The 20,189-nt window shown below is 46.6% G+C and overlaps 1 protein-coding gene across 2 annotated transcripts; it reads left to right on the top strand.

Annotated features, from left to right (window-relative positions):
* The first annotated feature begins 240 nt into the window (after positions 1 to 240).
* NUCKS1 (nuclear casein kinase and cyclin dependent kinase substrate 1) lies at positions 241 to 17,143 on the top strand. Of its 2 annotated transcripts, none has more exons than XM_048327967.1 (8): positions 241 to 536; positions 7,169 to 7,218; positions 8,223 to 8,328; positions 9,463 to 9,518; positions 9,786 to 9,938; positions 10,170 to 10,322; positions 10,763 to 10,912; positions 11,534 to 17,143. In XM_048327967.1, the coding sequence occupies exons 1-8, from the start codon at positions 520 to 522 to the stop codon at positions 11,731 to 11,733; spliced, it is 885 nt and encodes a 294-aa protein (XP_048183924.1). In that variant the 5' UTR covers positions 241 to 519; the 3' UTR covers positions 11,734 to 17,143. The 2 variants fall into 2 exon arrangements, with proteins under 2 accessions (XP_048183924.1, XP_048183925.1); XM_048327968.1 differs by having other exon boundaries at positions 242 to 536; positions 10,766 to 10,912.
* Positions 17,144 to 20,189: the final 3,046 nt, after the last annotated feature.

Raw genomic sequence — 20,189 nt, 5'->3', positions numbered from 1 at the left:
GCCGCGGCAGCCCCGGGAGCCCGTGGCGAATCTGCCGCCGGCGCTCGGCCGCGTGCGAGCCGCGCTGCCCGCCCTCCCCGCGGGGACAGTGGGCGGGCCCTGCGCGCCGTGATGGTTCGAACGAGCCAATGGGCAGCGGGCTCTCGCGGACCGCGGCCAATCGGCGGCGGAGGGGGGCGTGACCAGCGGGGTCGGCGGCACCGCCCCCCCGCTCGCATCCTCTCGGCGGGGCGAGCGCGACCATTTTGCGGGGGGGAGCGGCGGGAGCGGGACCGGCACCGACACCGGGACCGCGACCGGGATCAGGGAGCGACACCGGGATCGGGGCCGGGATCGGGATCGGGGAGCGGCACCGGGGGCGGCGGCGGCGCCTGACGGGGGAGCGGCGGCTCCGCAGGCGCGGCCTGAGGCGCTGGGCCCAGCGCTCCCGCTCGCTCCGGGCGGCCTCAGCGTCCCCGGCGGCCTCAGCGTCCCCGTTGCCTCCGCGCCCACCCCCGGGCGGCCCGAAGCGCCGGGAAGATGTCGCGGCCCGTCAGGTGAGTCCCGGCGGCGCCGCTCCCGCCGCTCCTCCCGGGCCGGCCCCGCGCAGGGCAGGCCGCGCTCAGGCCGTGCCGATTTCTCCTCTATTTCCCCTTGTTTTCCCCCTCCTAACTTTCCACAGCCACCACAATAAACACCGTATTTCACACTGCGCCGCTCGCCCGGGGCCGGGGGGCGCGGCGGGGCGGCCCTGCGGGCGCTGTCCCACATTTTGTAACGGGGAAAAGGGAATTTTTCGCCGCCGCCGTGACCCACTTGGCGCAGGGCGGGCGCTGCTCTCCCCGCGATCCGCGGCCGCCGCGGGGCCCCCGGGCCCGCTCCGGGCGGCGGGGCCGAGCCGAGCACGCTGCCGGGGGAGGGGACGCGGTGCCATCCGGCGAGGGTCCGGGGCACGGGGGCTGTGCATGGGGAACCACGCGTAGGGGAGGAGCCGGCAGGAGCCGCCCCCTCGGTGCGAGCGGCGCTGACACACGCCCTGCTCCGCCCGCCCGCCCGGCCGCGGGCTGCGCGCTCCGGGCTCGGTTTCCTGCTGCTGTTTTCCCCCTCCTTTTCCTTTCGTGGGGAAGAGGAGAGCTTTTCGCAGCCGGGCTGTGTGTGCCTGGCAGCTGCGGAGGTGGGTCTGGGGTTGGTGGTTTGGGTTGAGCAGCGTTGGAGCGGGAGGAGTTGCTGGCTGGGCTCGGAGCGTGATGGCTTTGAGAATCTGCGGCACAGGGAAGTGGTGCCCCAGGGAATGGCTGGAGCTGTGTCAGGGGAGGGTTGGGGTGGATGTTTGGGAAAGGTTTTATCCCAAGAGGTTGCTGGGGCACTGACCAGGCTCCCCAGGGAATGGGCACAGCCCCAAGGCTGCCAGAGCTGCAGGAGTGCTTGGACAGCGCTGCCTGGCACAGGCTGGGATTTTGGGGTGTGTGTGCAAGGCCAGAAGTTGGACTGGATGATCCTTGTGGGTCCTTTCCAGCTCAGGGTATTCTGTGATTCCGTTTTGTCTCAAAGCTTTACCAAGGGGGTGGCAAAAGAGTGAGCTCGTGATTTAAGTTGTCTTAATTGCAAAGGTGTGAGGTTTCCCACGGTGTTCTTCTGATGCTTTGGAATTTCTTCATTCTCAAGATACCTCAAGTAACTGGCTGTGCTTTTATTCCCAGTGAGCCTGGTCTGGGGTGTGGATGTTGGGTATTCTGGCAATTTTAAATAATAAGTAGAAATTAATTGTGGCTATGATACATATATACATTTAGAGATGATAGTGGTTGTATTTAAGTTATATCTCTAATATGCAGAATTTAAAATATAAATGGAACCCAGGACTACGTTGCTAAGTAGGGGAGTGGCTCAGTGATTGGTGAGCTTCCCAAATTAGTGGTGATGTGACTGCTGCTTGAGGGGACACTTCAGTGTTGGTGATTCACGTGCCAGTTCTGGAGATTGCCCCAGGTAAGGAAAGGGTGGTGTCTGTAAAAGTAGAACCTCTGAACTTCCTGGAATTAGGTATTTTTGCAAGGGTTTCAAAAAAAAAAAAAAATTAAAATAAAACGCCACTGTTCAGTCCTGCTGGGTTGTGAAAGGTCTGCCTGGGCTCACCCTCAGCTGGCAGGCTCTGCTCTGCAGGAGAGTGAGGCACCAAAGTCCAGCAGGTTGTTAGGAGCACAGAACCTCTTGGCACGTGGCAGGATAGGTGCAGCAGTCCCTTATCTCCCTGGATTTAACAGCCCTTCCATGGGAAAAAAGGTAAATATTCAGTGGCTGCTACATTATATGCTCTACTAAGTATTAACTCTGCCAATAGATTTAAATCCATTAATAAATTAATGCTGGAATGAAGGTTTTTTTCTGCCTACCTTAGCTTGTTGGTGGTAGAATGGGAGCCTGGTGAAAGGTTCTTCTTCAGAGTGAGATTCAGTGGTGGAAAAGTTTTCCTCTAGTCAGTGTTCTTCAAATTAGTTGATGGTGGCTGCTGGTTTCTGGTGAATATGTGTGCACCTAAAGCAGAGCACTTAATAAAATCCATCCTATATCCCTAGTTTTTACTCCACTTGTTGAGAAAATTGACCTAAGGCTGAGTCTGGCTGTTGAAGTCAGTTACTTAAAATTAAGTAGTAATAAAGTCTTGGTATTTACAGGCTTCATGTGCCTGGCACTGAGAGCCAGGTACTTCCTGCACAATTCCATTTCTCCTGGGTGGGTAATGAGGGTGTTTTCACTGTTGGTAGAAAAAGGCAAGGAGTAAAAACTAAAGGAGCCTGAAATTATTGAACTTCTGCATCTCTTGTGTAACCCTCCTGAAGTTCTGCAAAGAGAGCTGGGGCTGCTTGTAGGGATATAATAAAATAAAATACTTTGAGCCACTATTTTTTTATATACAGCATCAATTAATGATGTTTTAAGTCAGGATTTTGTTTTCTGATGCAGCCTCTCTTCTGCTTTGTCTCGCTGGTCCTCTCCTGCAGGCTTTGCAAATTGAGATGTTGTGGGCAGATGTGGAAATCCCAGGGGTTTTTTTGGTCATTCATTTTAAGATTAGAGCCAGTTATGAATTGATCTCAGTGCTTCGAGGCTTTACATCCTTCATTTTTTTGGATTTGAATCCCAGTCTGGAGTTGGCACTGCAGTGGAAGGGTGAAATTGTAGGAAAAAATACATCTATTAAATATAACTTGTTGCCAGTGTTGTTACCTGGGCAGTGTAAAGTATAAATATTGTGACTCTGGAAAAGCTTCCATGGGATTGCAGGAAAGCAACAGCTCCTTGGGGATTGGCACTTAATAAAATTGAGTGATGCTGTGTGGTCCAGAGACAGGCTGGAGACACTTTGCAGATGAGTAAAAAGATGATCCTTGCTCTCTTTCAGTCGGAAGTGAAACAGAGAGAAGGTGGAGGTACAAGAAAATTCAAAATACCAGGGACGACACCAGGGTGGGGGAGTGCGGTGGGTGTTTGGGTTTGGTTCCCCTCCTGCTGTGCATCATTTTTGTAGTAAAATCTCAATTACAGTTAGAATCAAGTAGAGGACGGGCACAAGACTGCTTCAGTTATTGCTGCAGAAATCATTTAATTGTTTTATGGAGTTTCAAGTCATGTGGATCCCTGAAAATCCTGCAGGTGCCATGGGTAGAGCCTGGGCTTGCAGGCGTGGGGAGTCACTCTGAGCTCTGTAGTGGGGACCCTCTTGGTGGCGAGTCCTGTCTGAGTCCAGTTTTTACCCAGATTAGCCCCAAAGTGACGTGGTTTAGGTCCCTGACTGTCACCAGGTGCCCTGTGTCACCTTCTGGTGGTGGTTTTAAGTCAGTGTTCATGGAAGGCCCAAATCCAGCACTGCAGATGTGCTTTGCACAGCTCTGAAAATCCCTGCAAGAAACGCTTCTGGCTGGAATTTGTATTTTCTGTCTATAAAAAAGGCACCAAAAGGTGCTTTTAATGGCAGTATTTATTGATAATATTTGCCTCAAAGGGGACATCTTTACCTGAAAGTGAAACCTGACTGCTGAGCCAGAGCTGCCCCAGCCCTGAGGGTCAGGGAAGGGCTGGAGCTTTGCTCACAAATGCTGAGGGGTTTTTTGTTATATTTTGTTATATAACTTTATTGGTTAAATAACCAATAAAAAGACCCCATACAAAATCCCAATAACCATTTAATCTCCTTGCTTTGCTCTGTTGGATTAGAGGGTAGGTGGTCGTTGTCTTTGCTGGCTGTCATTTGACCTAAACATTCCTCTTCAGTGCCGGGTTTTTGAAGCCTCCTTTTAGCATTGCTTTTCAGGGTTTTATGTTGTGGGATTTTTTTAAAATTTGGGCTTCTTCTGTGGGTTTTAATGCCTGCACAAATACCTGGGAATCTAAGCATTCCCTTTAAAAACCCCCAAGTTTTCTACCTGATTGTAGGGCTGTGCTGATGTTGGTTTAAAGGCTGAGGGTTTTAAACTGAAGATGAGGTAGTACCATACAATCCTTCCTCAATTTTACAGGCATTTAGTGATCCTTTGACATGTTGATGGTGCTTTTCATAATTTCAAAATTGCAGTTTGGCAGGCATCAAGCACAGGTTGCAAGAATTACTGTGCATTTCTGAGCTGTAGTTAAATTACTGGAGAATTACTTTGCTAAGTGCTTCCATCCTAACATGTTGATGAGTTGCTGTTTATTCCAAAAATATTGGACTGACAGCTGTTATTAAAAACTTGTGCTGTTAGACCTCTCTCTGAACTTTTCACATGCACACTTCAAGTGCTGATCTGAATTAGCGAGGAAGTTATCTTCAAATCTCAGTGAATATTTTAAACCAGACTGAACAATGCCCATCCCAGCTGTCCCCTAGCCTGTCTTTTTATGCTCAGTCTAAGTGGATTTAACAGAGAGTTTATTTTTATGTCTGCTTGCTTGCTTTAACATCTTATGGCAAGGAGAGGCTCTTCCCTGACAACACCAGCACTCTCTTCCTGGCTCTTAATTCCAGTGATCTTCCACAGAGTGTTTTTATCACCTTGGTGTAGTAAACACTGCAGGCTCTCTTTGCAAACTCGTAGTTATTATTGCACAGCAGCGCTGCTGACAGTTCTAAATAAAACTTAGCTGGTCTAAAAGAGGTGAATGATGAGTATGAAGAGAGGGGAAGGGCAGGTGCCAGGAGCAGGTTGGTTGTTTCTGTTCCTGGGAGCTTCTCTGGTGCTCTTGGAGACTTGCAGATCTTTATCTCCGATGGTATCAGTGCAGAGATTCCTTCTTTACTCCACCCTTCTCCTTGCCCTGCAAGACAAGATAATGCAAGGAAACGGCCTCCACTTTTGGTTTCTTCTGAAACAGTGATTCTTAATTTTGTTTTAAATACAAATATCACAGCTCCTGCTCGCCATGTGAGGAGAACTGAGCAGGGCTTACTCTCAGGCTGCAAACCCAGGGCAGCGAGCTTGGGGAAGGGATGTTTGTCACAGGGACAGCGTTTTTGTTAAAGGGCGTTTGCCACAGGGACAGAGTTTTTGTTAATGCTGTAGCTGACACTGTTACATTTTCAGTATCTGATTTAATGTGTCTCTGAAGGAAACAAGGTGGAAAAACTGCCATTTCCATCTTGTTTGGTAGCTCAGTGATTTCCAAGTGGGAATTCTGCTTTTTTCACCTTGTTTATGCTTTTGGAGGAAAAACCCCAATATCTGATACCTGAAATCAGACATCTTATTTAATAACTTCGCTGTTCTTCTGATGCTTATCAGAATAAAATTAACATTTTCATTTGTGGGGTGGGTCAGGAGGCAACCTTCAGGAAGGCTCCTTGTTGGAATAGGAATGTAAATCAGTAATTGCCAGTAATGGTGTCCCTAAACTGGTGTTTTACCACACTCAGACTGGGAGGGAGTGAACAGTGCACGGTGCTGTTGTACTTTGTTCCACTCACATGTGCTCCAAAGCTTGGATGGGATCCGACCTGTACAGCTCTTGCCTGATTGGTTTTTTCGGGGTGTTTTTTTCGGGATTGGTTCAATTTTTTTGGTTTTTAATTTCTTTGAGAGGTTTGGTGTTTGGTTGAAATAAAACAATTTTGCTCCTGAATCCTTCTGTAAGCCATGAATTAGAGGTGCTTGTGCAGGAGGGCAACTTAAACTGGATTTCAGATGGATCAGCAGTGATGGCTTTGGGGTGTCTTTGAACTAAACAGGTTTATCAGCAGTGCAGGATGTTAATGACAGGTAATTAATGGAGCTCAGTGTGAATTGGCACAGTTGTGCTGAGAGCAGGAGAAGGGAAAGAGGAGAAGGAAGGATCCATGTGCTGGATGGAGTTTTCCAGCTGTAGAAGTGAGCTCATGTGGTGATTGCTGCAAAATCAGATTCATTCTTGGCTTTGGGCCAGAAGGACTGGAAAAGGGGACTGTGGGAATCTCTTTGGTGCCTTTCCCAGCTGAGCCTCCACCTCCCAGCCCCTGTCAGTCCTTCCAGGGGGTGTTTGGAGTCCGAGTTTGAGGCATTCTCAGCTGGAACTGAAATTTAATTGAATTAGTGGCTCTCTTGATTCCCTCTGGTGTGTGGTATTACAGGGCAGTTGTCTTGTCAATGAAGTAGTTGGGATTTGATTGACAAGGTGCTGATAAAACAGCCAGCAGTTCCATTTTTGAGGTTTCAGTAAGTTCCAGAAGCAAGTTTAATTTTGTTCACTTTCAGCTCTCTGACATCTTCCCACAGGATCAGTATAACTCTTTGACAAAGCTCCTGGAAGCCCCAGTGAAAACTTAAAATGCTTTAAAAGCAAGGATCACATGGGAAAATAAAAATTGGAGGAGAAGGTGTGACAGCAAGTGAGCTGTGAGAAGCAGAAATTCCAAAAGCAGCGGTTTAGAAATGTTTATCTGATTCATAACCTCTGTGGTACTTATCAAAAAGAATGTTCTGATTCTGGGAGTGTAATCCAGATTATTATAAAATCTCCTCAGGAAAATGCTATTTATGCTTTAAGATAATTAATGTACTTTGTGTTCACTTCTGACTGCAGAGGTGGAGGTGGCTGAGTTATCAAAGTTTTCTTGGGCTGTTTTTGGGCTACAAATCCAGCCCTGGAAGCAAGGATATGGCACTTCCTTGGTCCTTAAGGCTTTTGTAGCTCTGAAATGATGAAATCCTAATTTTTTTTTTCTCCTGCTTTTTAACAGGAACAGGAAGGTGGTCGATTACTCCCAGTTTCAGGAATCAGATGATGCTGGTAAATGACTTTTTTCCTTCGTCTCCTCGGGCTAGAGCAGCTCATTATTGCCATGCGTATTAATTGTTTTGCTCCTAGTTGCATCTTCAACTCAGATTCCAAGGAGTTTCTGTTCTTCACAGCCTGAACTGTTAATAAGTATTTGAAAATATAATGATTCTCATATGTTTTGTATTAAACAAACAATGGTGATAGAAATCTTATTATTTAATGCTTGTGTTGTTGGAGTGCCTTGAGGCTGTTGGCAGCAGCGCCTTCCTTGCTCGATGTTATGTTCTGTGGCAGAGGCTCCTCGATGCCACTTTTTTCTACAGGAAAAGATGTTTTCCATTTATTTTGTGGCTCCAGTTGAGCCCACATTATCAGGCATTTTGGGGGGATTGCATCTAAAAAAATGTGATCCGTGTGAATTTACAGAACGTTTCTGGATCACATTTCTCAAATAATATAATCTGTGAATTAACAGAACATCTCTGGAATAGGTTTTGAGTTCTTGGAAGATAAACTCAGTGCTAAGTCAGGTTGCACTGATAATTAATATGGGACAAATATGCATAATTCTTAATTAAAGTGCTGTTACTCATTGAGTAAGGTCTTGTGTAAGAGTTGTAAAGAGTTTAAACTCCTATTTAATGACATCCTTTATCCCATCACAGTAAATAGTGTGTACTGTTAGAATCATATAGAAATATGTATGGATGCTAATTTTTAATAGGTTTATATAATAACCAAGTGCAAAATGAGATCCTGTGTCCTCTTGTGAGGTTTTTATCTGTTTCCCTGGGTGAGACTTGACTGTACACAGCATTTTCATGGTGCTATTGGCAGAAAAAAGGTAAAATCACTGGTTTAAACCAGGAGTTTGTTTCCATCAAAGGTTGTTTGAAGCTTTGTGATGTTCTTCTTTTTGATGTGCGTGAAATGGTCAGTTTAAGTTGTAGCTGAGGAAAGCAGTTTGTTGGCAATGAGCTTGATTCAAACCCATTTTGTGCTGTCCTGTCCAGATGACGATTATGGAAGAGATTCAGGTCCCCCATCCAAGAAAATCCGTTCGTCTCCCCGAGAGGCTAAAAACAAGAGGAGATCTGGGAAGAATTCTCAGGAGGACAGGTAAAAGAAGCTTTTCATCTGTTGGGAACGTATCTCCACACCTTGTCCTGTGTGTGGGGAGCAGCATCTTCCAAGAGGAGTGGAATTCCAGGGAGATTGAGAGCTCTCAGTCAGGGCTTTCATACCCAGCTGAGACACTGAGGTGGTTTCTTCCTGATGTGAGTAGACAGAGAAATCATGTGTGAAACACTTGTCAGTAGTGCTTCATCATTCCAGAAGCTCCAGAGGCAGGCAGCTGGAATGGCAGGGAATGTGATCGCAGGTACAAGGATGGGCAGCTGCTGCAGTCCTCAGGTCAGTCAGTGGCAAGGTGCAGCTCCGTGCCCGTGTTCTGCAGCCTGCTCAGAGCATCCCTGTGGTGCCAGGTGGGATGGGGTGGCACTTGGGGACATTTGGTCGTTCTGTGGCTCTTTGTTCCTTGTTTTGGCTGATCCATGAACACACAACTTGGTTTGGTAGCTGAGTTGCTCCAGCAGCCTCAGTGCTGCCCTACTGAAAAGTGAGATTTTCCTGTAAAATTCTACAGTAACTGCGGTCCCCAAATGATTGCCATGAGACCTTTTTAGTCATTTTTTTTGTTTTCATGACAGGTAGCAGCTTCAGGGATGGAGGTTCTGCCTGCTGGCTCTTGTTCTATAAACCCCAAGGTGTCTTTTATTCTCCAAATCAATCAAATGATCAAATAATTTGAGAAAACTTAGACCAGACATGTGCCAGTTAAGAGCAACATGCACAGAATGGAGTCTAAACAATGACGTAAAGACAAGTGCTGACTATAAATCTATTCAGAATAAACCTTTATTTCATTTATAGACTGCATATAAACCATCAAAATTGTAACTAAAATGGAAGCCACGTGGACTGTGGGTCAGTTTGAGTGAAGTGCATGGTTCAGCTCAGTCTGATTGATTATTTCCTGCTTGATTTAAGTTTGTCTGTGATTCAGAGTTTGAACATTATCTTCCCAACCATGATAACTTCACAGACAGCTGAGTAATCCTGAAATATGTCCAGGAAAAGCAAAAATTCTCAGCCTAGACATCAGTTTGCTCTTTCAAAATTATTTTCCACACAACAGTGAGTGAAGCCAAAGTTAAGACCAGCAGTCAGACTTTACCTTTCTCTCATTTGCAGTGAGGATTCAGAAGACAAAGATGTGAAGACTAAGAAAGATGATTCACACTCAGCAGGTAACTGATTGCATTGTACTGATGGTGTATCTTCAAACTGAGTTGCAGGAGTAGGATTTGAGACAGAAAAGAAATAATTCTCACTTAAAGTTGGATGCTGCCTCTGCTGCTGTTACTTCCCACCCTGGATTGGAATAATGTTGCTTTGTGTAATGTGATGGTCCTATAACATTTGTCTTCACAAGTGGATAGATCTCTTGATCCCTTCCCTGCAGTTTTTATCCAGGATGAGACAAGAAAATTCATCTTGGTGCCTTCTCCTTGCAGATGAAGATTTTGGCAGTGAAGATGATGACGTAGGAGCGGACGATGGCAAAGCTGACAGCGACTACGAGAGCTCTCAAAAAAGCAAAAAAGGAAAGAAGGCTAAACCAGACAAGAATAAGAGAGCAGCCTCCAAATCCAGGAAAAGGCCTGCAGGTAAACAAAAGAGAGAAAAAAAGTGGTTATTTTGCAGTGCAAACAAAATATTGCAGAGGGTCCTCGTTGGGTGATGAAGGAAGGTGTTTGTGGGGTTGAATTGTCCTCAGAGTAACTCAGTGAGTGTCTTAACCCCCTCATGAGTGAGCTGCCCCTGTTTTGCCCACGTGCTGCCTCGAGGCAGGAGCTCTGTGCTCTGTATTCACCACACCTTGGGGCCTTTTGCTGCAGAGGACAGCGAGGATGAGAAGGAAGATCACAAAAGTGTTCGTCAGCAGCGGCAGGCGGCGTCCAAAGCAGCCTCCAAACAGCGGGAGATGCTCATGGATGATGTGGGGAGTGAGGAGGAAGAGCAAGAGGATGATGAGGCACAGTTCCAGGAGAGTGAGTAAATGGGATTGGAAAAAATGACAGCAAAAGGGACACAGCTGGGACACTGAGGACATAAACTGTGCTCCTTAGTAACTTCATTTTTACTGTCTGTCTGTCCCACTTGGGTTTTGCACATCTAGCATTTGTGTTCCAAGTTTTCAGCAAAGATGGGTGTGTTTTCCAAAGATGGGTGTGTGTGTTCCAAAAATCTGTTCCTCTGTAAGCAGCCCTGAAGGATAATTGTAAAGTTCTCAATGCTTTTTGCTGCTTCTTGCTGTCCTGAGGCATTGCTGATGTAAAAACCCAGTCACATTTTTGTACCACAGCAGATGAATGGAAGCCCACAAGGTCTCAGAGTCTGTGTCTGCAGTTTAACTGGCAGATCTCAGCTATATCTTCAATTCCCTTTCTTTTTTTCCCTCCAAAAACCTTATATTCCCTTATGCTTCCAGCAGATTCAGGAAGTGATGAAGACTTCCTCATGGAAGATGATGATGACAGTGACTATGGCAGTTCAAAAAAGAAAAATAAGAAGGTCTCCAAGAAATCCAAGCCAGAGAGGAAAGAAAAGAAAATGCCCAAGCCCAGGCTAAAGGCTACAGGTGAGTCTGTGCAAAATAAGTTACTCAGTTTAAAACTCAGGTTTTCTTTTTGCTGCAGAAGACTTGGGAGAAATCTTGGGGTCAGGAACATCCACATAAATGTTGAAAGGCCAAAATGCCTCGATTTCTAGCAGCAGTATGGAATTACAAGCTGGCTTTAATTCTTACTTTTCGGGTTGAATTGGTATCTATGTCTTGTTGGTAAAAACTCCTAATATTCAAAACCTTCCCTGCTGAGGTGCTGCATTGTGATTCCTGCATCTCACAGCCAATCAGTAACAGTTTGTGGATTTGTTTGGGACTTGGTGATGTTTTTAGGGTGGGGAAATCTGAACCAAAGGAAGTTTCAAATGATAATAGCTGATAACAAGCTGTTCTGGTTTGACAAGAGCTGTGTCCATTTGTGGTGTCACATCCAACAATTAATAAGACTTCCAATTAAACAGCTTTGAAATCTTGTTAGATTGCTCTTCCCTTCAGCTTTGCTAATTGGGAGTGCAAAAAGCACCGTGGCTGTGGTCGGACTGCTGCTGAATGACTTTGAACTCCCATTTGTGTAACGCAGTGTGAGTTTTTCTGCCTTTGCTGCTGCTGAGTTTTACAAGGTTTTTCTCTTTCCAGTGACCCCCAGCCCAGTGAAAGGCAAAGGGAAGGCAGGTCGCCCCACAGCTTCCAAGGCAACAAAAGAAAAGACCCCATCCCCCAAAGAAGAGGATGAAGAGCCTGAAAGTCCCCCAGAAAAGAAAAAATCAGCCAGCCCTCCACCAGAGAAGTCAGGGGATGAGGGATCTGAAGATGAAGCACCCTCTGGTGAAGATTAAAATGGCAGTTGAGGAAAATCTTTGTTTAAAAAAAAAAAGAGAAAAAAAAGAAAAAGGAAAAGAAAAACATACTTAGGGGTAGAACACGGTTTTGGCTGTGGCTTGACTCATGGGCTTTGAATGCTGTCTTTACTTTCAGCTGTTTAATACAGTGTATCCTTTTTTAATAAGAGGAAACCCTTCTACAGTAATATTTTGAAGTCAATGTTCTCTGTTGGCCATTCCGTTCTCCCTCCTCTGCCAAACCTGAAAAGCCATTTGAGACAAATTAACAGACCATTCAATATTTTATTTTTTTTCAAGGGATACTGCAGTTGAGAAGCAATAAGGTTTGAGACTGATCTGTGGAAACCATACTTACAAATCCTTAAGTAGAATAGATTATCCCAGTGCTGGTAAGAGTTGTTTAAAACTATTATTCTGTATTTGGAATATATGGAAAAAATAATGAACCTCTGCTTTAACAGACTTTGAGACGAGTTCAGTCTCAGCAAAAATGTAGTTGATCTAATTCCAGTGGAGGAAGATGAAACACAGGGAGGAATCCTGTGTTTCTTGGATTCAGGCACGTTTTTCATGGAAAGCAGTCAAGAAACTCAGAGATGGTCCAGTGTCTTTGATTTAGAAAAGACCCTCCAGTCAGGATGGGAGATCTTTTGTCTCTGCTGGATAGAAAACTGTTCTGTAGGCAAACTGCAGCCCATTCCAGACAAATTCAGATACTCAACCTCCAGCCTTCCCACATCCACTAACCCTTCTTTTATTCCTTCTGTAGATGGGCAGAACAGGGAAGAGAAATTGCAAACCATTTTAAAACCTGCTTTCCATTTGGTATCGTGGAAAATGTGTTTATTAGAGGTTTTTTTCCAAGGAAAAAAAATCAACAGATAATGTAAAATTAAATTCTTCAGCTTTTGGGGCGAGGGATGTCCTTTTGTGAGTGTGAAGCAAAGGATTCCTGTAGTGCTCTGGTCAGTTTAGATCCCATGAGTCAGGCTTGAGTGTTTCTCTTCCCTCCCTCCATCTGTCCTCAGCAAAGCTCCGGGGATCCCTGGCAGAGGGGGCACAGCGGGCACTGGGCAGCTCCAGGGTGCCACTTCCCTGTCCCCACCCTGCTCCCTGTGGGATCTGCTCCCACCCTCCTGCTGATGGGCTGCTGGCCCAGCTCCCTGAGCTGGGAGTGCTGGGTGGGGAGGTGGAGCTGGAAGGAGCTGGAGTCAGGATGTCCCTGTCAGAGCAGGACACTCGAGGTGTGCGTGGTGGCATTTTAATGTGTTTTTATCCAAGCAGCCATATCCTTCCTTTTTTTTATTATTTTCTAAACTTCCATTAAGCTCCACAAGCCTTGGTTTTCAAACCCTGAGACAGAGGTTGCTGCCGTGTTTGTTGGTGGAAACATTGAAAACTGGACCTGCCATTTCTATTTTTATTTCCCTAAGCCCTCTGTGCTTCTGTCCGTTGCTCACACTTCTCTTCCAGCTGACGAGCTTTGCATCCTTTTTGGTTTTTTTGGGGTTTTTTTGTCACAGAACTACACATTTTGGAACCAGCCTCCTGAAGGTAACATAAGGCAGCTAATCAGTTGGGATTTCTGGTGCACGTGGCACCAGCTTGTGAATCCTGTGTGGGATTTTCGAGAGCTCTTAGATGCGATACACTAAATATGGGCAGGAAGGACACTGAATCCCTAGGGAGCCTGAAGATGCTGAGCACAGTGTGGAGCCTCAGGTGGGGAATGGAATATTCCTCCAGCAGCTGAGCGATTGTCTTGTGTGATTCCCTAGCCCTGGATTTTATTGAGGCTGGTAAATTCCTTTACCTTGGCTTATAAAAATTGAAGTTCTCTAACGTTCTTTACTCTCATGGAACTACTGTTGCCGTTACAATAAAGATGATGTTGTTTCATTGTAAATCTATTTTTTTAATTTTTATTTTTTAAGGTGGTTCGATTTTTTTTTTTTTTTTTTTTTGGTTTGTTTTTTTCAGAACAGCTTCAGGCTGCAGGGAAATCTCAGTCTTGAAAAAGAAGTGAATGTAATCCCCTCTCCTCTCCCACACCCCTTCCCACCTGCTGGATTTCTGGGAGAGCAGAGCCTCTTGCATTCCCTCAGCTTCTTGGGTAATACAGGGAAAATAAATGGCCACATTTTAAAAATAAAAACCATTTTGGGGTAGCAAACACTTTTGCAAATCTCTGGTTTCCAGAGCTGTTCTCCTGCAGTCCAGACTCTGTTTCAAGCTACTCTTGTCCATTGGGTTCTTAGGGGTTTTTCTGGAATTCAGGTGTTCAAGGATAATTCCAGGTGATCTGGTTCTTCACCTGCCAGACCAGGTGTTTTCTGAAGACTGTTTTGTGAACCTCAGCTAAAATACATTTTTGGTTTGTTTATATTTTTTTCTAACACGGTTAAGAAAAGTTAAGGCTGTGAAAAATCCTTTTTCTGTTCTCAGTTCAGCTTTTGGATCATTTCATGCCTGGCAAGTTTGGCCCTTGATTTTACAGAACTCTTCTGCTTTCTCACACGTTCATTTCTCATGAGTTGGAGGCTGCCTGATGCTTCTTTCTGAGTGTATCACAACCCAAACACTATGAAAATCCTGGATTTGGGCAATTTTGTAACTTTTTCCAAACCTGTTCTGCTGATTTGTGCAAACACTAAGCCCTAACGGTGTCTTGGCTCCTCTGTTAGAAATACAGCAGTTCACATTTTTACAGACAGAAGAAAATTGTCAAGGTGAATATTTTTATTATTTTGAGTTTTTTTTTTCCAGCATACAACATTTTTCAGCAACAGCAAACTTCACCTTTTTTAATGCCCTTCGGAATTAATTTGTATTGAACATTCTGGAAGGAAAGCTGGGAAAATGCCTTTCTTTAGGAGCATGAAGAGATTTTTGTGGAGCAGAAGGTTCCATGCACAGGAGGAGGCTTTGCAAAGATTTTCTCTCCCACAGCTGTAGTTCTGGAGCCTTTGCAGAGAGGTAAAATTGATTTATTCCAAAGTTCAGTCTCGAGCCCTGCCCTGGTCTTGCTCTTAAAATTTCAGCTCAGATCTTCCATCCTGTCCCTGAATCCTCCCCACCACGTCCAGCTCTGTGGTTTATGCCAACAGTCCTGCCTTGAACCTGTCAAAGTCAGCAATTCCAGCTGGAGTTTCGTGCTAAAGATGGGTTTGGTTTGGTTCCAGCGGGGTCAGCAGGAGGATGAATGCCAACTGTGCCGAGCTCAGGGGGTCAGGAGGGGCTCTGGGGAGAGCAGGGCTGAAAAATGGAGCAGCTGAGGAGCTTTTAATCACTTTTAACTTCCTCCAGGCAGAAGAGAGTGAGGGGAGAGAAGCAGCACCCACCAGTGCCAGGTGCCAGCTCTGAGCCCGCTCAGCTCCTGTGCCAGCACAGCTGAGGCACCGCCAGGGCAGCGCCAGAAATCTGGAATTCGTGGGGTTTTTTCCTTTTTTTTCCCTTTTTTTTTTTTAAAATTCCCTCCGCTGGTGACTGTCACAAAGGTACAACAGCCCCTGAGGCACCCAGGTGAGAGAGGGAGGGAAGGAAACTGTAACATGCTGGAAGCTTTTGGAGCTGTAGAAAACTGGTGCTTTGCTTTCTGTCATTTGTTCGTGAAGTGTTTATTTTTATAACAGATCCTATCGTTGAACACACGGTTCCTAAAAGCTGTGGACTGATCCATGAGCTTAATATTTGATGGAGAATTCATTCATCTGTGGGAGGGGGGAGGAAATGGAGCAGGTGGATGTTTTACAGGGACGCTGTCACAGAATAGTTGCTGGCGTTTAGGATGTGTGAGTTTGGGGGGGTTGCTGTCACATCCCTGCGTGGAAATTAAATATTCTGTGTGTGTGTATGATCAAATAGAGCATTTCCCCTCAGCTTTGAGTATTTCCCTGCAGTTTTGGGAGGCTTAAATACGAGTCCTGATGGGATAGAAGCAACACTAACACTCTGTTCTGGCTGTCAGGAGGATTTGGGGCTTTTCGGAGCCCGTCAGAGCAGGGAGAGCCGACAGTGTCCTTTGGAGACCTCCCCAAGCCAAGCCTAGCTCTAAATCAAATTCTAGACTTCCCACTTCAGTAGTTGAATGTCTTTTCATGGAACTCTTTCTATCAAACCATAAATATTTCAGAAGTCCAGCCCAGCCCTGCCAGGTGCTGGCTCTGTGTCACCTCTGTCGGCCCCGATTCTGCCCCGCAGCCGGCCCAGCATGCTCAGTGTGACTGCAAACCACCAGTGTGCAAATGCTTTGTATAGTGGGGCGAGGGTTTTTTATATATATATTTTGGGAGGGGGGGGAGCGGGGTGGGTGGAGATCCTCGAATCAGCTTAAGCCAGACTTAAATGTGTGTAAAAGCCCCCGAAATCTTCGGTGTGTGAGTGCGCGGGTGCGAGTGGGAGTGTCTGACATCCCATTCCCTTTGTGTTCTCAGCATTTGTGAGGTTTTATTTTCTTTTTTCTTTTTTTTTTTTTCCTTTTTTCCCCCTCCCCTTCCTTCCTGCAGAAGCAATTGTTACAAAATGAAAAAAATAATTGTAAATAAGAGCTACGTAATTCTTTTTTTGTTGTTGTTTGCCATCGTGTCACAGCAAACCCTGAGTGAGCAGTGTGAAGGTGGAGGAGGAGACTCCAGGTAGGGCCTTGGGCCTTGGGCAAGGCATCATTTTCTGGTATGCAATGAATATTTTGTCTTGAGTGTTTGCAATCCCCTGGTGAGCTTTTCTGAAAAATCAGGCTCTTTGCAGTTCCCCGTGCTTTTTAATTTTTATTATGATTTTTCTTCTTTCATTTCAAAAGCAGAAAAAAGGGGCAGCTGCAAACAGTCACCACTGTGGGGTTGGGAACTCTGGACAACGCTGAGATCTAGCATGGTACTAGGAGTTAAGTCTGAATGTAACATTAATGCTTTATTTAAAATTAAAAACAAACAAACACTTTTTTTTTTTTTTTTAAGGGGTTGAAGTGAACATGACTGTTGACCATGTTCGTGAATTTCTAGATGCAAACATTCATTGGTAGAATCGTGTGATGGTCTTTTGTGCTACTTAATTAATTTTACATATTCCGAGTCTCTGTATGTACCTGCAAAGAAAGAAAAACAAAAAAAATAACAAAAACCCTGCTTTGCTTTTCTTGAAAAAGGGTTCCCAGGACTGCATACCTGCTCCTGAGCTCTGTTTTAAGTATGTGTATCCTTCGCTTGTATTTTGTATTAAAAAAAAGAACCACGAGGAAAAAATGAACCCTTTATTGTTCAGCATGTTGGAATTGTGTCCCCTCTTTTATTTTTCTCCTTTTTGGAATATATTAAGCAACTCATTCTTCTGTATCTTTTATTTTCTTTTGTAAACTTTTTGGTTTTGTTTAAAAATGGCTTTATAAAAGGGCTTTTATAACCCATGAGCACGACTTGAGTCGTTTTTCTGCTGCTCCAAAGGGATCGTCCTGTGCCTGGGTCGTGTTCTGTGAGAGGTAAAGCCTGTTCATCTCCCAGGATCTCTCAGAGTTTTGGGGTGAATTCCTTGGAATTCTCTGAGGAGGGGAAGTCAGCTTTGGGCCAGGTGTGACCTTCCCGTTATTAACCTGAGAGCTGAAGGAGGAGAATGAAATAATTGAGGAAATGGTGCCTTTCCCAGGCTCTTCCTGGAGTTGTAAATTGAAATTTTAAGGCCCAAAACCAATTTGAGGGAGCGATGGGAGGAGGGACAAAGCCCTTGGAATGTCACCTTCCCCTCCGGGAGCTTCCCCTCGCGTGTCCCAGCCGTTGCACAGATCCTCAGCCTGTCCTTATGGAAAAGCTTCGTCGGGAACATGGGAGAGAGAACTCATCCTTGGCTGTTGTCATGGCAACCCTGGGCAGGGATGGGCCCAGCCTCAGGTGCTTTCTCCACGCGCTGGAGGTCACGCAGGCAGCTTTTCCTATCACCAAATCCATTGGAGCAGATTCCATCCCGTTCCCAGCAGCGTCTCTGCTCCCAGGTCAGATTTTCCCGATTTTGGCTCATTTTTGATGCCCGGTCGTGCCCGCGCTGTGCCAGCAGGGGGCGCTGGGATGGCGCCCGCTTCCCGCTTCCCTTTGGGATGAGCTGGGAAACCTCTGGAATTCCACCCTAAAAGCGGCGCTGGACGCGTCCCGTGCCACGACTGGCACCACGAAGGGCAGAGCCTGTGGTTCATTTGTGTTCTGCTCCCGTGTTTGTGCTAAAAATTGGGGCTGTGGAGTTCGGGACGAACACCTGGAAGTGTTTGTTCTCTGGGATGAGGCTGAAGCTGCTTCTAGGATCCGAAGGGGATGTTCTCCAAAGGGTTGGGGATGGAAAAACATGCTTGTGACCTTCTGGAATGAGTAATTTTGGGGTGGTGGTGTCCTTGTCCTGGCTCAGCAGGATCCAACCGGAATGGAGCCAAAATATTGGAATATTTGGTGCTCCGTGCAGTCGGGTGGGAGCAGCAGGGAGCAGCTGACAGGTTTGGGTTCATTTGGGAAGTGGCATCTCTGCTGCCCCAATGTGGAATCCCAAATGCTGGTGCCTGGCTGCAGATCCTGCTTCTCTTCCCATTCCCTTTATTTGATCCCACAGGGTGGTAAAACGAGGCTCTGGAATTCAGGAATGTTTGGGGTTGGATGCTGCTGCCAGCAGTGTTCCTCCAGGCTTTTGGGGCTCGCTAACGGGATCAGAGTGGGTCGATCCTGCAGCTTCTGCCATTGCTCCTTCTCCTTTTGAACATCCCAGCCAGAGAACCCTGCCAGGTATTCCCACCTCACTGCTGGGCCAGCTGCAGCTCCGGGCTCCCATCCTGGCACGGACTCCTGAGCTGGAGTTTCCTTCAGGAGCTGCCATCCTACATCAGATTTAGGCTGCTTTTCCCCTCACCACTGCTCCTTTGACCCTGCTGGATTTACTGCTGCTTCACCCTGCAGAAGTTCAAACTTCCTAAAAAAATTCCCACTGGCTTTGAAGCATTCCCAGGGAATTAATCCCACAAACAGCTGATCTGTTTTGGGATTTGCTGGACGTGCATCAGAGCAGCGGACACGGATGAGGTTCGGTAACTGCAGCAAGCGCTGCCAAACTGGGGGAAAGATTCCCTTGGCAGACAACGCTCCCTGTTGGCTTTTAATCCAAGGCAGTTTTGCCTCGGGAATATCCTGTTTGTGCTTCTCTCGGTGGTGTTTGGTCCTAGGGATGAAAATCGAGTCCAAGCTGCGACTCACGATGGGATTTGTTTGGGCCACGGGGGTGTCCTTGGAAGGATAAATGGGATGGGGTTGATTTAAAGAGCTGCTGTTCCCTGAGCAAGGACAGCACCCAGGAAGGGCTGGAGCTGTGCCAGGGGAGGTTTGGGGTGGAGATCAGGGAAAGGTTCTTCCCCCAGAGGGTGCTGGGCACTGCCCAGGCTCCCCAGGGAATGGGCACGGCCCCGAGGCTGCCACAGCTCCAGGAGCGCTTGGACAGCGCTGCCAGGGATGCCCAGGGGGGGATTTTGGGGTGTCTGGGCAGGGCCAGGAGCTGCATTAATGATCCCTGTGGGTCCCTTCCAGCTCAGGATAGCCCACAAATTTCTCATTCTGTTCATGCCTATCTTGCACGTTGAAGGAAACTTGGGAAATCTCTGGAAAATGGTGTTTTCCCAGCGAACTCCTTGCCCTTCAAAAGCCTGGTTTTAGAGACACTTTTGGTGCAGCAAATTGCAAAGTGAACAGGTTTGGATTTTTTACTCTTTCCGCTGGAATTTGGGGTCTGTGTCCCCCCAGTGGGATAAACTGAACAGAGACACCACCAGGGACTGGAATTGCTCTGGGGTTGGTGCAGAGGCTGTGCTGGGGGTGCAGGAGACCCCTCAGTGTTCTGTGTCTGCTCTGTGCTCCTGCTGGAAGAGCCTTGGAGCTCCGGGATGTGGGATTTGTTTGCTTGAGGGTTCACAGCCACACCCGGGGCTCGCTCTCAGCTCCAGCTCTGGGGTTTTGTGTAGCCCAGGAAATGTTTTTTTGTGTGCTTGAGTTTTTTTTTTTTCTTTCCTCTTCCAATTGGTGGAGGTCAAGTTCAAGTGCTGCTGTGGAATTCACTCCCCCATGGATGCAGAGCAGGGAGAGTTCCTTGCAAAGTTGATGCTGAATTAAAGTTTTCAGCTCAGATTCAGCCCTTGGCCCCAAAATAGTCTTTGCAGTTCTCTCTCCTGCGTGGGCACGGCCAACAACTGAAACCAACCCTGCACAGACCCTTCTCCTCCTCTGCCTCTTCAAGAATATTTCATTTACCCTCCAAAACTCTAAATTTTGCTTTCTATTCAAGAGCTGAGCTTCACATTCAGTGGGGATTTGTGTGCCTTGATGAGGAGCTGGGGTTTTATTGGAAGCCTCTCTCAGGTTGAGTAACGTCTGTGTTGGGAGCAGATAACAGCTCGGCAGGATCACATCTCCTGCTCTCACCCTCTCTTCTCTCCTGGA

This window comes from Corvus hawaiiensis, chromosome 24 (assembly GCF_020740725.1).
Source record: "Corvus hawaiiensis isolate bCorHaw1 chromosome 24, bCorHaw1.pri.cur, whole genome shotgun sequence".
NCBI lineage: Eukaryota > Metazoa > Chordata > Aves > Passeriformes > Corvidae > Corvus > Corvus hawaiiensis.
The sequence above is the reverse complement of the archived record's forward strand: the minus strand, read 5'-3'. Positions and strand labels throughout refer to the sequence as shown.

Excerpts from the sequence above, each read along its gene's own strand:
- NUCKS1 (XM_048327967.1), top strand. Across the intron at positions 7,219-8,222 it reads TCAGGAATCAGATGATGCTG|ATGACGATTATGGAAGAGAT; the intron begins GTAAATGACTTT and ends TGTCCTGTCCAG. Across the intron at positions 8,329-9,462 it reads AAGAATTCTCAGGAGGACAG|TGAGGATTCAGAAGACAAAG; the intron begins GTAAAAGAAGCT and ends TCTCATTTGCAG.